The sequence below is a fragment of the Festucalex cinctus genome, chromosome 13 (assembly GCF_051991245.1).
Source record: "Festucalex cinctus isolate MCC-2025b chromosome 13, RoL_Fcin_1.0, whole genome shotgun sequence".
Taxonomy (NCBI): Eukaryota; Metazoa; Chordata; class Actinopteri; order Syngnathiformes; family Syngnathidae; genus Festucalex; species Festucalex cinctus.
The window spans coordinates 26,381,592-26,396,621 of NC_135423.1; the positions used below are offsets into that span (position 1 = coordinate 26,381,592).

Here is a 15,030-nt window from a genome sequence, read left to right on the forward strand (position 1 = left end):
GCTGAACTATATTTATAATTTAAAAGGTACTTGTTGGATGGATTTGTAATGTCTGTGGTTTTAAAAAACATCACGAGTGCACAACATTGGCTGGTGGTGTGTTCCCATTCACTTGAATGAGAGCTCCAGCGGCAGAGCTTTCCATTCAGAAATAGATTTGCGAGCCGGTCGTGAATCGCAATATTTCATCCATGGTGGTCCATATTCAATTGTAAATGTGGTTCAATGTTGCCGCAACTCATGAAATGTTATCTCAGATCCGCACGCAATGCGGGAGTGTAAGCTTGGCTTGGACGGTTGAAATGTTGCCGCCCCCTTCCCGCCGTGCGCCAGTTGTAATGGAAAACCGGCGGTTGCGGTGTGGTTGCGTGAGGTGTGGTGTGGTGTGGTGTGGTACCATGCGGGACCGATGGAAAAGTGGCATTTATTTCCAGTTTTAAATTTATTGTTATTATTCTTTTTTTTGTGAAGCACTTTGTGTTGCTTTTAAAGTATAAAATGTGCTATAGAAATACAGTGTTACCTCTACTTACGAACATGCCTTCATATGAAATTTTCAAGTTACGAAACTCCTCAATAGGAAAATATTGCCTTGAGTTACGAAAGAAGTTTCAGGATACGAAAGGTAAAACTACAGTATGGACCGCTGCTCTGCCATTGGCTATTACTGGCATCTTCCTGGCATCCCATTGGCTAAGAGTATTTGACCATAGATATAAAATCGAATGTGTCTATGTAGCGTCCTCGTCATTTGCCCCTGGGGCCATGAGGTGTTTAGATGGTTTTACGTCAGTATTAACTAACAGTGAACAAATATGTGCAAAAATTCAAACAATTGGTGATTGATGGAGGCTACGTTGCACAGTAAGTTTTTAATTGCGACGAGACGGGCCTTTTTGGAAAAAGATGCCTGGCCGTACCTGAAGTTTCCATCAAGTTTCAGAATTTATTGAAAAGAATCACCCAGAAAATGTGTTCACGATTCGAGCGATCACTCACTATGTTGATGTTTGCCTTGGACATTTTGTTAAAAAAGGATTGTTAAAAAAAAACAAGGCCTCCAGGTGGAGCAGTGGAACCGTCACTTTCCTTCGGTGCCGGATGGCGTAGGTTCACTTATCCTCCTGGGAGATCATTAGGGGTGGGACAAAAAACCGATTCGACCGAACCATCGGTCGTCAAGGGGAGCTAAACGGCCGTATCGATAGCAGACTTGTCAACCGATACAAAATCCGCCGGGAATCCTTAGATACATTGCTTGTAAAGCTGTGGACCGGATATCGCGTTGCTGTGAATCGGTTGCGAGTGAGGCTTTATGGTTTTCATAACAATAGCAAGAGTTCTGCACCGTGCTCTACTTGTTTTGTTTACGTTTCAGTAGCGTCACTATTCAAGCTACTTCCGTGTTTACAGAGAGCTAGCAAAGTAGCGCTCAGAGACGCTTCATTCCCCGGATGTTGTAAACATAATGCAAAGACGTTACGCACCTTTTTTTGGGGGGGGGGGCCTACCGTCAACGCCGTGCTCGCGACACGGCACGCGCGCAGTCGCGCACAACGAGTGACAACATGCAACAGTGGAGACAGTTAGCAGAAGCCGGTGCCTCACATCTCGGTATTTCCCATGGCTATCGAGTCCTCTCGGTGCACTTGTATGTCCCGGGCCGGCGTTGGTGCTGCGCGCGAGCCAAAAGAATAACTCCCGTGACGATCCAATGCATGGATTCAAACGACACAGGTATGTCCCACAGCCAACACACCAGCTAAGCTAAAAGCACACTGCAAGTATCTCATTTCTCAGTTTGTGGCTCCCTGTCAATGTACACAACTAGCATGAGCAGCAGAAAGGAGAACTGAGACGTGCCCGTGATTACGTCATCAAACTCAAAATGAACGACAGCCCAAAAAACAAAACTTAAACAGTGGTGATTCCGTGGTCATCATCGTGTCTCAGATTAAAAAAACAAAAAAGATGTCATACATTAACCAAAAATTAATGTTATGGCAAAGAAAAACAAAAATTGTAAAAAAAAAAAATTGTTGATAAAAAGGTTAGGGCACTTTTGGAAATATTTTTGGATATATTAAGTGGTTAAAATGTGTTTGATAGATTTATTGTTCCATAAGGTGGCTGCATATTTCTTTTGGCTGGACGGTAGGTTTATTTCATGTCTTAAATTTATGTTTCTGAAATACTTCACAATGTGGACATATTCTGTTTAATTGTGTTGTTGTCTTTTTAAAGGTTAAATATTTATATTTCAAATTGAATTATCAGCCTTTTGTTTTCCTGATCCTGATTTTGAATTTAAAACAAAAAAACAAAAAACAATTATAACTGTCAATAACGACTAATAAATATTTAAACTGATACATTTTTCAGTCATATCGCCCAGCCCTTTGTTCCGGTCCATTTAAATAATTGATTCAATATATAAAAATATAGAAGAAATTGTTGTTGTTCTTTTTTAACACATTTGTAGATACTGTAAAAATTTGTGGTGTTTTAAGATTAATGTTTACAAACAACAAATGTCACTATAAGTTTTGAATATTGAAATTAATCGTATCGAATCGAAAATTGTATCGTTCCCAAACTTAATCGAACCGTATCGAACCGTTCTGTTCTGAAAGATAATCGTTTTTCAATCGAATCGCAACCTGTGTATCGAGATACATATCGAATCGGCCTCATGTCAGAGATTCCCACCCCTAGAGATCATGTGTGGCTTACATGATATAAGTGTGAGTGAGTGAGTGAGTGAGTGAGTAAGTGAGTGATTAAAATAATAATAAGAAGAAGAAGATTGTAAAAAAAAAAAAACATTTTTGGATCAGTTCTTTACAAAACACCAGGCAAAAACACTTTTGAGAGAGAACATAACATTAACCAAAAAGAGGGCAAAAAACAAAGAGGACAGCAGTTAAAAAGGTAAATGACCATCATTTTTATTCTTTGTTTTTTACATTATGCACAGCTCTCATTTATTTTGCAATAATCTAATTGTAACATGTATTTGTTACATGTTTTGATGCATTTTTATGCGTTATAAAACATTTATGTCTGAATTTTGGGAGGCTTGGAACGGATTAGGGCATTAACATGGAAAATGTATCTCTACTTAAAAAAATAAAATAAAAATCTTCTTAAGAACTTTCTTCCAGAACCAATTAATTTCGTAAGTAGAGGTACCACTGTACATATTTGAATGACTGACTGACTGACTGACTGACTGATTGATTGATTGATTGATTGATTGATTGATTGATTGATTGATTGATTGATTCTCAAACACATTCTCAACATCCTATTTCTCAGCTTGATCCCTTTCCAGCCTTCTTTTTGATTGTGTCCTGTGAGGCTGGGCAGTACAATGAAGGAGTGACCCAGGAGAAAAAGATTAAACCATACAACAAATTACAGCCCAGTTATACACTCTTGTCCAGTTGCATTTTGCAAATAATTACAGTGCAACTACTGCCCGCCTACTGCCCAAAGCCAGCTGAGATAGGTTCCAGCGCCCCCCACGACCCCTGTGAGGAATAAGCGGTCAACAAAATAAATGGATGTATGGATGGATGGATGGATGGACGGGCCGGCGGGCGGGCGGGCGGGCGGTCGGTCGGGCAGAGGTAGGTAGAGTAGCCAAAATTGTACTCAAGTCAGAGTACTGTTATTTTAGAATTATAGGACTCAAGTAAAAACCAGTCTGCTGCATGCAAATGGAATAATTTGCCATCTGAAGTGAAATCAGCCCCAAGTATATCTTTTTCAAATCCACACTGGGGGAAAAAAAATGTGCAGCGCATCAGCAAGCTCTGGCAAGCTCCAAGACATCTAAAACACAGGACTGCGGCTCGAGGACCAGGGTTGCCTACACGTACCGAGGTTACTTTTTGTCTTTCCACTCTCGGGGGCACTCGAGAGCCATGTTAGTTATCAGTTACGCTTTAGGCCAGAGGTGGCAGTCACGAGTTTGAAAGTGACAAACTCAACAAACTACCTTGAAACATGTATGTTCCACAGGGTACAAAAAAACTTTAATGCATTCATATAACACATTTTACCTTCCATGATATATTTTGAAATCAATACACACATCGGAATGAATGACTGAGCATTGAGTGTAATTGTGGGATTAAAACGGTATGCTTTTTGGCTGTTCTAGCCTCTCGTTACCAGTTATATAATTATAATTGTGGAAAGTGACTGACTCTCGTTGGACTTTTACACCCACGAAACGGCAGTCACTGTTGCCTTGTCAATCTGTCCTTATTTTAGAAGGGGCCACAGTGAGGGCTTTAGGGGCATCAGGCACGTAATGAGAAACCTTTGTGCCATGACTGCGTCAGTAATCAAAGAGAAATCCTAGAAATCCTAGATAGTTTTATTTGTAGCTGGCTGAATGAAGCTGAATGAAGCTGAATGAAGGAGATGTCAATCAAATCTGCCCCTCATGATATCATGAGTAAACTCACCCAGTATGCCAATATGCCAGAATCTGCCGAAGTACCATTCAAAAGGGAACAATGTTTGAAAGTGAGATAAAAGACATTCGGGCCAGCCTCGAGTGATTTCTAGCAGATTAATTTTGTATAAATTCTGTATAGGACAGCTGATAAGAAAGTAACTTCAGTTAATATACCCCCCCAGCTTTTACCACACCATAGTTGTCACGCCGCCACCAGAGTGGCGGGTCATGCTTTTATTTTCACAGTCAGGTTCCCGGTTTATTTTGAAAGTACTAACTCTCATCTCAACCCAGGTCACTTGCCCTTCCTGCAGCCTCACTGATTACCGGTCCACGCCCATGATCACTACCACCTGTTCCCAATCAACCCGGACATAAAAGCCACCTGAATTCTCCTCTCAGTGCCGAAGTGTCACATCTCAGTGCATGGAAGCGTCCTCACAGTCCTTGATCCACAGTCCTTGTTTGATGTCCTGCCTTGCCTTGTCTTGCGCCCTTTGTTTGCCCCTTGTTTTCCTCCCTTGTGGAGCGCCTTTAGTTGTCCCTGTTTTTGAGTGCCTTTTTTGTATCTCCAGTTTGGAGCTCTTTTTGTTCAGCCTTTTTTCCCTCTTTGAGAGGTGTTTTGAGTTTTGAGCAATTAAAACTACAGCCTTGTTGGCCAACTGTCACTCTGCGTCTGAGTCCTACCTCCTCGCGTCGTGTCAATAGTCAGCTGTCAAACTCTATGAAGCCCTTATCTGTCCTTGGAGATCAGTCTGTTCAAGCACTGGCTATGGGCCCCAGGCCCCATGAGATTGAGATTCATCAGTACCTAAGCAGCCTTTGTTGTTGTGCTGACTTTCTGCTTCACTGCTCTGACTAAGAGGCCACTGGCATTCAGCAGAGCAAAATACCTCAACCCCCACATTTAATAAAGACAGGCAGTATATTCCATGGTGGCGAGCAGGTTATTTGATGAAGCAGAATTGCATTATTTGATGATGATGTTTGCGGGAAATAAATAAATAAAAAATACAGATAGATTGAGAGGATGGCGTAAGTCACATATGTGGAAATTATAAGTGGGGAATCTTAATCTTCAGGTTTCAAGCAACTCCTGAGGTACTGTTGAAAATATAAAGCATATGAAGTTGGGCCCCCACCCCCTTTCAAGGCAGTCGACTCAAGTCATCACTTGTGTTAAGCAAGTTATAAGTCAAGTAATGCAATTTGCTCAGCCAAAATACAGGTACAGTGGTACCTCTACTTACGAAATTAATTGGTTCTGGAAGAAAGTTCTTAAGTAGAACATTTTGTAAGTAGAGACGCATTTTCCATGTAAATGCCCTAATCCGTTCCAAGCCTCCCAAATTTCAGACATAAATGTTTTATAAAGCATAAAAATGCATCAAAACATGTAACAAATATATCTTACAATTAGATTATTGCACAATAAATGAGAGTTGTGCATAATGTAAATTCCAAAGAATAGAGTAAAGAATAAAAATGATGGTCATTTACCTTTTTAACTGCGGTCCTCATCGTTTTTTGCCCTCTGGTACATGTTCTCCTCTCTCAGAAGTTTTTTTTTTTTTTGGCCTGGTGTTTTGTAAAGAACTGATCCATGGATGTTTTTTTTTTTTTTTTTTTTAAACAATCCTTCGTAAATGTTAGGGTCTGGGTTTTTCTTCATAATGTTTTCCTTGTGTCTCTAGTTCTGTCAATGTCTTATGTCCACCTGTGCTCGTTTTCCCGTTCCCTTGTGTTTGTCCAATCAGCTCCCCAAGCCACTTGTGTCCTGTCCAGGTGTCTCTTGTTATCTCGTTAGTATGTGTATTTAGTTCCCTGCTTTCGTTCAGTCCTGGTCGAGTCTTTGTTGTTGTTGTCCTGTCGTCGCCACAGCTTGTTTCCCTGAGCCTCTGAGTCCTGCCCGTTTAGGTTACATCTAGTAAGTTTAGTTCCCAGCTTTAGTTTGCACTTTGTATGTTCTTTTGCACTTTGTTTGTTTATGCGTTAAATTAAAATATGTTTAAGAGCTCCCCTGCCACGCCTTTCTTTGCCTCCCTCCACTTGGGTCCACAATCTCCCGCAAACCCTAACAGAAAGACTAGACCAGCAATGGACCCGGAGGGGGCAATGGTGCAAATCCACCACAACAGCCTTTCTACGGAGGCTAAGTTAGATGACATCGTGCGGCGTCGAGCTTCTGCCAGGGAGGCATGGATTCATGCCCTCCAGTCTCTCCCTGATCCAGTTCCGGCAGCAAAGGCCAGCGGCCGCCACCCGCACCAGCTCCAGTTCCGGCGGCGCAAGGCCAGCGGCTGCCACCCGCTCCAGTTCCGGTGGCGCAAGGCCAGCGGCCGCCACCCGTCCCAGCTCCAGTTCCGGCGGCGCAAGGCCAGCGGCCGCCACCCGCCCAAGCTCCAGCTCCGGCGGCGCAAGGCCAGCGGCCGCCACCCGCACCAGCTCCAGTTCCGGCGGCGCAAGGCCAGCGGCCGCCACCCGCACCAGTTCCAGTTCTGGCGGCGCACGTAATGCGGCCGCCACCCGAGCCTGTTACGGCGGCGCAGGAAAAGCGGCCGCCACCCGCACCTTTTCCGGCGGTGCTCATTTGGCGGCCGGGACGCCCTCCTGACTGGCGGCGCCCAGCATCGCTCATCTGGCGCCCAGGACGCCCTCCTGATTGCCCCTGATGGTGGACAGCGTTCCCGCCTCCATGCCCCCCTCCGCCCGCCCTCGTTTTGGGTCTCTTTGTGTTTTTGGACATCTGGGATCTGTCTTTGGGGGAGGGGTACTGTTAGGGTCTGGGTTTTAGTTTGGGTTTTTCTTCATAATGTTTTCCTTGTGTCTCTAGTTCTGTCAATGTCTTATGTCCACCTGTGCTCGTTTTCCCGTTCCCTTGTGTTTGTCCAATCAGCTCCCCAAGCCACTTGTGTCCTGTCCAGGTGTCTTCTTTCTTTGCCTCCCTCCACTTGGGTCCACAATCTCCCGCAAACCCTAACAGGAAATGTCCAAGGCAAACATCATCTTAGTGAGCAAACGCCCGACTGGGGAACACTTTTTCTGGGCGATTATTTTAAACAAATTCTGAAACTTCATGGAAACATCGGGTATGGCGAGGCATCTTTTTAAAAAAAAAGCCAGTCTCGTCGCAATTAAAAACTTACTGTGCCTTTATCAATCACCAATTGTTTGAATTTTTGCACAAATTCGTTGGCCGTTAGTTCATACATTTACGAAAAACTATCGGAAGACCTCATGGGCCGCAGGATGAATGATGAGGACGCTGTATAGACACCGATCTACTATACACTCATATCTATGGTTGAGGTTCCTCTTAGCCAATGGGATGCCAGAAACTTGCACAAACACCGATCTAGTATACGTTCATAGATACCTATGGTAGAGGTTCCTCTTCGCCAATGGGATGCCAGAACGATGCACAAACACCGATCTAGTATCTATGCTCATAGGTACCTATGGTAAAGGTTCCTCTTAGCCAATGGGATGCCAGAACGATGCACAAACACCAATCTAGTTTTTACGCTCATAGGTACCTATGGTAGGAAATAGCCATCGCCGAAAGTATGTTGCGTTCGGTAATGTATTTTTACCTTTCGTATCTAGAAATTTCTTTCGCAACAAGAGGCAATATTTTCCCGTTGAGGCGTTTCGTAACTCGAAAATTTCGTATGAAGAGACGTTCGTAAGTAGAGGTTCCACTGTATACCATATCCATGTATATTGGAGCAATGTTTTTCACTGATCAAAATCTGCTTCTGTCTATCGCTACACCGTGTTACCGTGGCTGCCTCACAGTTCACCGAACAGTATTTTTGAAAATGTTTGATCTTTATACACTGTAAAGTGTTCAGTGTGCAGATTCTATAACTGTCAATTTACTGTCCCCTGTGACCAAACACACACACACACACACACGCAACACCCACGCACATACATCCTTCTACATATATCTATGTGAGGACATCCATTGACACAATGCATTTCCTAGACCCTTACCCTAACCCCAACCATCAAAAATGATTGCCTAACACTAACCCCAACCATAACCCAATTCAAACCTAAACTCTAAAACAAAATGTTGACCTTCAAAAAGAGGTCTTGCAAAGTGAGGACCGGCCAAAATGTCCTCACTTCACAAAAATGTCCTCATTCTGTTGGATAAAGACGTATTTTGGTCCTCACTATGGCTTTCAAAATTATTGCGTTATCTCGTTAACCTAAAGTGCCTTTAACGGCACTCATTTTTTTTTAACGCTCGATTAACGACCGGTCCTTATTTGGAAAGCCTCTACTCAGGGAATTCCAGTCACCACGCAGTAGAAACGTCCACGTCAAAACTACCCAATAGAAATGCACTGGACCTAAAACACAGTGTTTAAGGGGCAGAATGTAGCGTGGAGGAGCTATTTGTCTCACCACTACCACCTGTGCCTTATTTTGAAAGAACGCACTCAGTTAGCCGTTAGCACCTGAGCACCAAGAGGTGTACATGGGCACTCTCAAACCCCTGAGAGTAAAGAGCCGAATGGCCGTCTTGTCAGTTGGAGTGACCCCAAGCCTATTTATCTTTAGATGTGGGGCTAGTTTATTCAGCATCTTCACAAAATATCTGATAAGGGTGAAAGTATCGAAGAAGTTAAGTACATGCGTTCAGAAGCATATTCAAAGGTTGTGGAAAAAAAAGACATAGTATTGGTGAGTTAGATTGCTCTGCATATCGTCGTCCCAAAGGGAAGCTTCTAATAATGATGCACAAAAAGGCCCACAGATTGCTGAAGACAAAGAGACAAAAAAACGTGAATTACTGGAACCATGTCAATTGGTCTGATGCGACCAAGATAACCTAATTTGTTTCAGATGGTGTCAGTCATGTCTGACAGCAGACAGGTCTGTTCCGGGCATGTCCCACTGGTGGGAGGCCCCGGGGACGACCCAGGACACGTTGGAGATACTAATGCCTGGTTCACACGGCAAGATTTTAAAATTGTCGGCCGATTTCCAATCTTTGACAGACACCACACGTGAAGAGAAAAAATCACGGGAGTTCCAGTTTTTAACTTACCGTGTGTGGTGTGCGGCCACACTGCACAATCAACACACCCCACACGAGCTGAATTAATTCAAGAATGTGACGGGAAGTCTCGCAAAACCTCTCGAGATTAAACGTGGCTTCCGAGTCGTTAACATGAGTCAATCCTGGTTTTCAGCCAAAAAGCGGCATAAAAAGAAAAGATGTTGTTTAAAGGAGTGTAAATGGGCACTGGCGAGACATCGCTTGCCCTTGGCTTGGTGAAGGCGGCGCGGGTTGGCGTTAGAGGTAAGATCTTTAGCCCAAGCCCGACCCAGCCCGAAATTTGGGTCGGGTCGGGCCTAAAATGTCAATCATTACGTTCGGGTCGGGTCGGGCTCGGGCCGGGCTTCTCTCTCGTTGACTTTTTTTAAAAATAAATATATGTTTATAAAAATGTATACTAAAACGATGTGTGGATACTAAACTAAGGAATACTTGTAAATAAATAATTTGGATAAAACAGAGAAGGTGGCGCTGCATTATATCTCCGCGTAATTAAGCGAGTGCGCATCAAGATCTCTCTTTCACTCTCTTTGTCTGGCCTCTTATTCTGTGTTCCAGCGTTAGTTCGTTGTGCAAATGTATTTATCATGATCATAAAAATATGTAGATTATTTTAACCTTAAAAAATCCTGCGTTTTTTTCTGCCAAAAATACAATGGGATAAATTGAAATTTCGGGTTTGCTTCGGGCTCGGTCCTGCAAATCAAGTTAATTGGTCAGGCTCGGGCTGGGTCGGTTCGGGCTGGATTTTTTAGGTTCGATCTTACCTCTTGTTGGCATCCCACCCGGAGACCACGTTTATTTGTGGAGAATGTGTGTGCGTGTATAAAAAACAAAAAACAAATAATTAAAAAAAAATAGAGTGTAATAGCGCGAGCACGGACTTTCTGTTGTGTCATGCCTGTTTTGATTTTGGAATCCCCACCGGCTTCCTCGCTGGCTCGCTTTCTGATTGGCTGCACGTCACCGTCAATCGGCTGCGAGGAGCGAAGTCGGACCAAAAAATCCAACATGTTGGATATGCCCGATTTCAAGTCGGGGGTCCTTCCGAGCGCCGATAGGAGGCGCCGTGTATGGTGACAATTCACATGGCAGGATTATCTGTGAAGATTATCGCTTGCGTCTCGGCGCGTCCTTACGATTGTCGGGAGGGGAAATTCGGGGCTAAAATCGGGCCAATTATCCTGCCGTGTGAACCAGGCTTCAGTCTCTCGGCTGGCCTGGGAACTCCTTGGGATCCCGCCGGCGGAGCTGGTTGAAGTGGCTGGGGAGAGGGAGGTCTGGGTTTTCCCTCCTAAAGCAGCTGCCCCCGTGACCCGACCTTGGATAAAAGGTAGAAGATGGATGGATGGATGGATGGATGATTTCCTTCCCATGTTTTTGGGATCTGCACACTAGATAGAGCATAAGATGTATCACGATTTCAGAAGAATTAGAACAAAACTTGCAACTCTCACCGGTATGTTTCCAGAACAACCCCCCTATTTGCGTAAATTGGATAAATCCCATGTATAATTTAATTTCAAATGATACTTTAATATTATTCGGAATTATATAACATCTAGTCACGTGGTACAGTTACGGCAATGCGTCACAAGCAGGAAGCTCGCAGTAAGAACAACATCCGGGTATTCCGTCCGTTAAGTGGTTTTGCTTTTTGCCTACTTTCAATTGGAACAGTACTTGGGGCCATGACTGATGACGTTTCAAGACATCACGAGGACGTAAGTATGGACAAGAATGCGTATTGAGAAACGGCCACTGACACCACATGAGGAAGGGCACGTGACCTGAAACGAAAGGAGAGTCAGGATCGTCAAAATAAAACATGAAATGACAAGACAGAAAAATGCTAAACAAAAAAACAACAACAAAAAACAAAACCTCACCGCGGTGTGACAAATGAGAGGCTGACCAATGTTATGCAAAGAATAAGAGAAAATGGACTGAAGTTGAACTGGTCCAAATGCCACTTTCATGTGCTAGAAATCAAGTTTTTGGGGGACAACTGATCTGCTCATGGGGTAGAGCCAGATGAAGCAAAGATCAAAGCCATACAAAGCTGCCGCGCCCAACCGATAGTAAAGGTGTGCTCAGAGTGATGGGGATGATCAACTTTATTGGGAAGGTCATATCCAATTTGTCAATGAAAACATCAGCACTCAGGGAGCTATTGCATGACTCCACGGAATGCAAATGGACATCAAGAAATGAACAGGAATGGAAACCATTGAAGACTTCTTTGACAACTGCCCCTGTTCTTACGTATTATGACTCAACCAATAGGCTGAAGGTGTCAACTGATGCTTCGAAGGATGGACTTATAATGGAAAGGACTATTTGTTGGTGATAGACTATTATTCGAATTTCCTTGAGATTGCCCTGCTCACAAATACAACTGCCAACAATGTCATCACTCATGTCAAATCAATATTTGCCAGACATGGGATACCAGAAATTGTGGTTCGCGACAAAGGTCCTTGTTGTAATTGCAAGGAATGGCTGCAATTTACAAAACAATATGGTTTCCAACATGTATCATCCAGTCGTCAGCATGCTCAGGCAAATGTCAAAGCTGAGAAAGGAGTGCATATCATCAAACAACTCCTGAAGAAGGCAACAGAAAGCAAGTCATTCACTTGGCTCTGCTGAGTTACAGGACTGCTCCTCTGGACTACGGATTATCTCCAGCTGAACTATTGATGAATCACAAACTACGCACGACACTACCCTGCTATCCAAAGGTCATGCATAATGAGGAGATAAAAACAAAAATTGAGAATCTTAAATTGAAACAGAAACAGTGTTATGGCAAGTCAACCACAACCCTCGAACCACTTAAAAAAGATGATGCTGCGAGAATTCTTGACCACAATGCTTGGGACAGAAAGGCTACTGTTCTTTAAGAAGTTGGACCAAGATCTTATGAAGTGAGGACCGAGCAAGGTCAAGTTCTCAGGCGGAACCGTCGCAACTTTCTGAAGACGAAGGAGTCCTTCCAAGGGACCAATTGTGATGATGCAAAAGATGCTGTGACAAGTTCAGGCACCTTGCTCGACTTGAAGAGGGAGGAACCCGTGCAGGCGGAGACAAGTGATGTGTCCACAGGATTACCTGTATTGAGGAGGTCTCAGTGGCAGATGAAAAAAAGCATTAGATTTGATCTATGACTCAATGGATGTGATGTTTTGATAACAGTTATAATAGTTGTAAGCAAAAAAAACAGAAAGTGTAATGTGTGTTTGTAGCCTCAAAGAAAAGGGGATATGTTGATATTGTGTGACTACATTGTTATGTCAAATGTTGACCAGCAGAGGGACCTAGGGTCACAAGAATAAAGGCGCCTTGACACTTGCACGATTTTGTGGCATGAATTGGCACAACTCGAGTTGTACCAGTGCGCGAACTAGTCGTAAAGAGGCGTGAAGTGTGAGTAAACCCGTCGTGACTGAGAGAGAGGAAGGGCAGCACGGTGTTTGAGTGGTTAGCACGTCCGCCTCCCAGTACTGAGGACTCGGGTTCGAGTCCATGCTCCGGCCTTCCTGGGTGGAGTTTGCATGTTCTCCCCGTGCCTGCGTGGGTCTTCTCTGGGTACTCCGGTCTCCTCCCACATTCCAAAGACATGCATGGCAGGTTAATTGGGCACGCCGAATTGTCTAAAGGTGTGCTTGTGAGTGTGGATGGTTGTTCGTCTCTGTGTGCCCTGCGATTGGCTGGCAACCAGTCCATGGTGTCCCCCGCCTACTGCCCAGAGCCAGCTGAGATAGGCTCCAGCACCCCCCGCGACCCTTGTGAGGAATACGCGGTCAAGAAGATCGATGGATGGATAGTTCAACATTAGTTCTCATGACTTCATCTTGAACTTATGAGAGGAATCGTTCAAAATTGCTCCTGATCATGGCGCATTCCCAATCTTTAACTATGATAAATGTTCCGTTGAAGTTATTGCTGCCAATGGAAGCTCAAGCTGCTTTTAACTCATTTAATCCCAAAAACGTATTATGTTCTATTTTAAATATTACCATGCTCCCAAAGATGTATTTATACGTTTTGGCTTTGATTCAGCCTCTGAACTGAAGAGAATGCTTGAAGTAATGGTAGTTATTACAAAAACGGCCAGGAGATGGCAGCAGAGTATAAGAGATCAAAAAGCTGTTTTTCCCCACTATTTTAAACAGATTTGTGAATAATGACGATACTTGGCCATATTCTAATACTAACTGATGCAAAATGGAAAAAAATGACTTTTTCTTTTCCCTGATGAAAGAAGAGGCTCTCATCTTTCTTTTGGTAGATCCATGTTTTTATAGCAATAGGACACAATATTCTATGGGCCTTGCAAAATCAGTCCAAATCCAGTAAAACAGCGAAAATGTCCTGCGAGTGAATGAGTTCAATAAAAAGGCTAAAATATCGTCTGGTAAAATGTATTTGTGTGGAATTATTTCTTCACGTTAGTATGTTATATCTTAAAATAATAATGATACTAAATAGTTAAGCACATTACTCGATATATAGTTTGACTATATTTTATACTAAACATAAGAAATAAAATAATACAATGAGCACATTCAGTAAAATGACTAAAAATTGAGTCATGAATTTTGGCCACAACCGGTATTTACAGTGCAAGTATAAACGGTTCAGACAATGGATGGATGTACAGTGTGTCCATAAAATATCTTTACAATTTAAATAAAGTATTACAAAGGCAGTTGATGAGATATCTTCACCAGGTTTTAATCAGTGTTTCAGAATGTTTTTTTTTCCACATTAAAATTTTGTGTTTTAGATACTGTCTTGATGGATGGGAAACTGATGTAGAGTCTATCCTACAGCGAACATGGCAAGAAATTGATTACTGTCCTTGATGTACTTCGTGCAAATACTATAATGGTACCAGAATATAGAAGCCCATTAAATTAATTAAAAACAACAACAATAATAACTTTAATAAACACTCATTCAAATTAAATAAATCTAGTTAAAGTATTGTATAGAGACTTTGTGGACATCCTGCATATTTGTTGAGTATTGTAATGGAATGTTTGTTCTGTCCATATAAAATTGAAAATTATTTTCATTGACTGGTTGTTTTTAAATTGAAGACTATATCTGGATGGATTCTTTCAGGGATGTCCCCAGGGAGCCTGAGCCAAAGCAAACATCATGATTCATCAGATAGCCTGGCATCTGATCACATTGGGCAGGATGATGAGGAGTGGCTCTCTCAGGTCAGACCCCCATCTTTACTAACTGAGCAGTGAAACTGTGTCACAATCAAGCAGACATAATCGACATCATCTACGATGCTGACACCCTGAGTGTACTTGTTCTGGTCCCATTCACTGCTTGCTATGTGTGCAATAAATATTTTAGATGATTTTTATTGCGTGCATGAACACATTTACCATTCTTACTTTGTCTTATGTGATTTGTTCTAACTGGGTCATATGATCGTTCCTCATACTCAAACACCCCC

At 42.9% G+C, this 15,030-nt stretch overlaps 1 protein-coding gene across 10 annotated transcripts in view; it reads left to right on the forward strand.

Moving 5' to 3' along the window:
• Positions 1 to 15,030, forward strand: part of bcas3 (BCAS3 microtubule associated cell migration factor) — a 1,025,650-nt gene that overhangs the window by 191,474 nt on the left and 819,146 nt on the right. For 9 of the 10 annotated variants that reach the window (XM_077541215.1, XM_077541214.1, XM_077541217.1 and 6 more), the window contains one exon: positions 14,682 to 14,782. In XM_077541215.1, the coding sequence (XP_077397341.1) occupies positions 14,682 to 14,782 (101 nt within the window). Of the gene's footprint in view, positions 1 to 4,765; positions 5,014 to 14,681; positions 14,783 to 15,030 lie in introns of those variants that run through there. The other variant, XM_077541223.1, reaches the window with a different exon arrangement.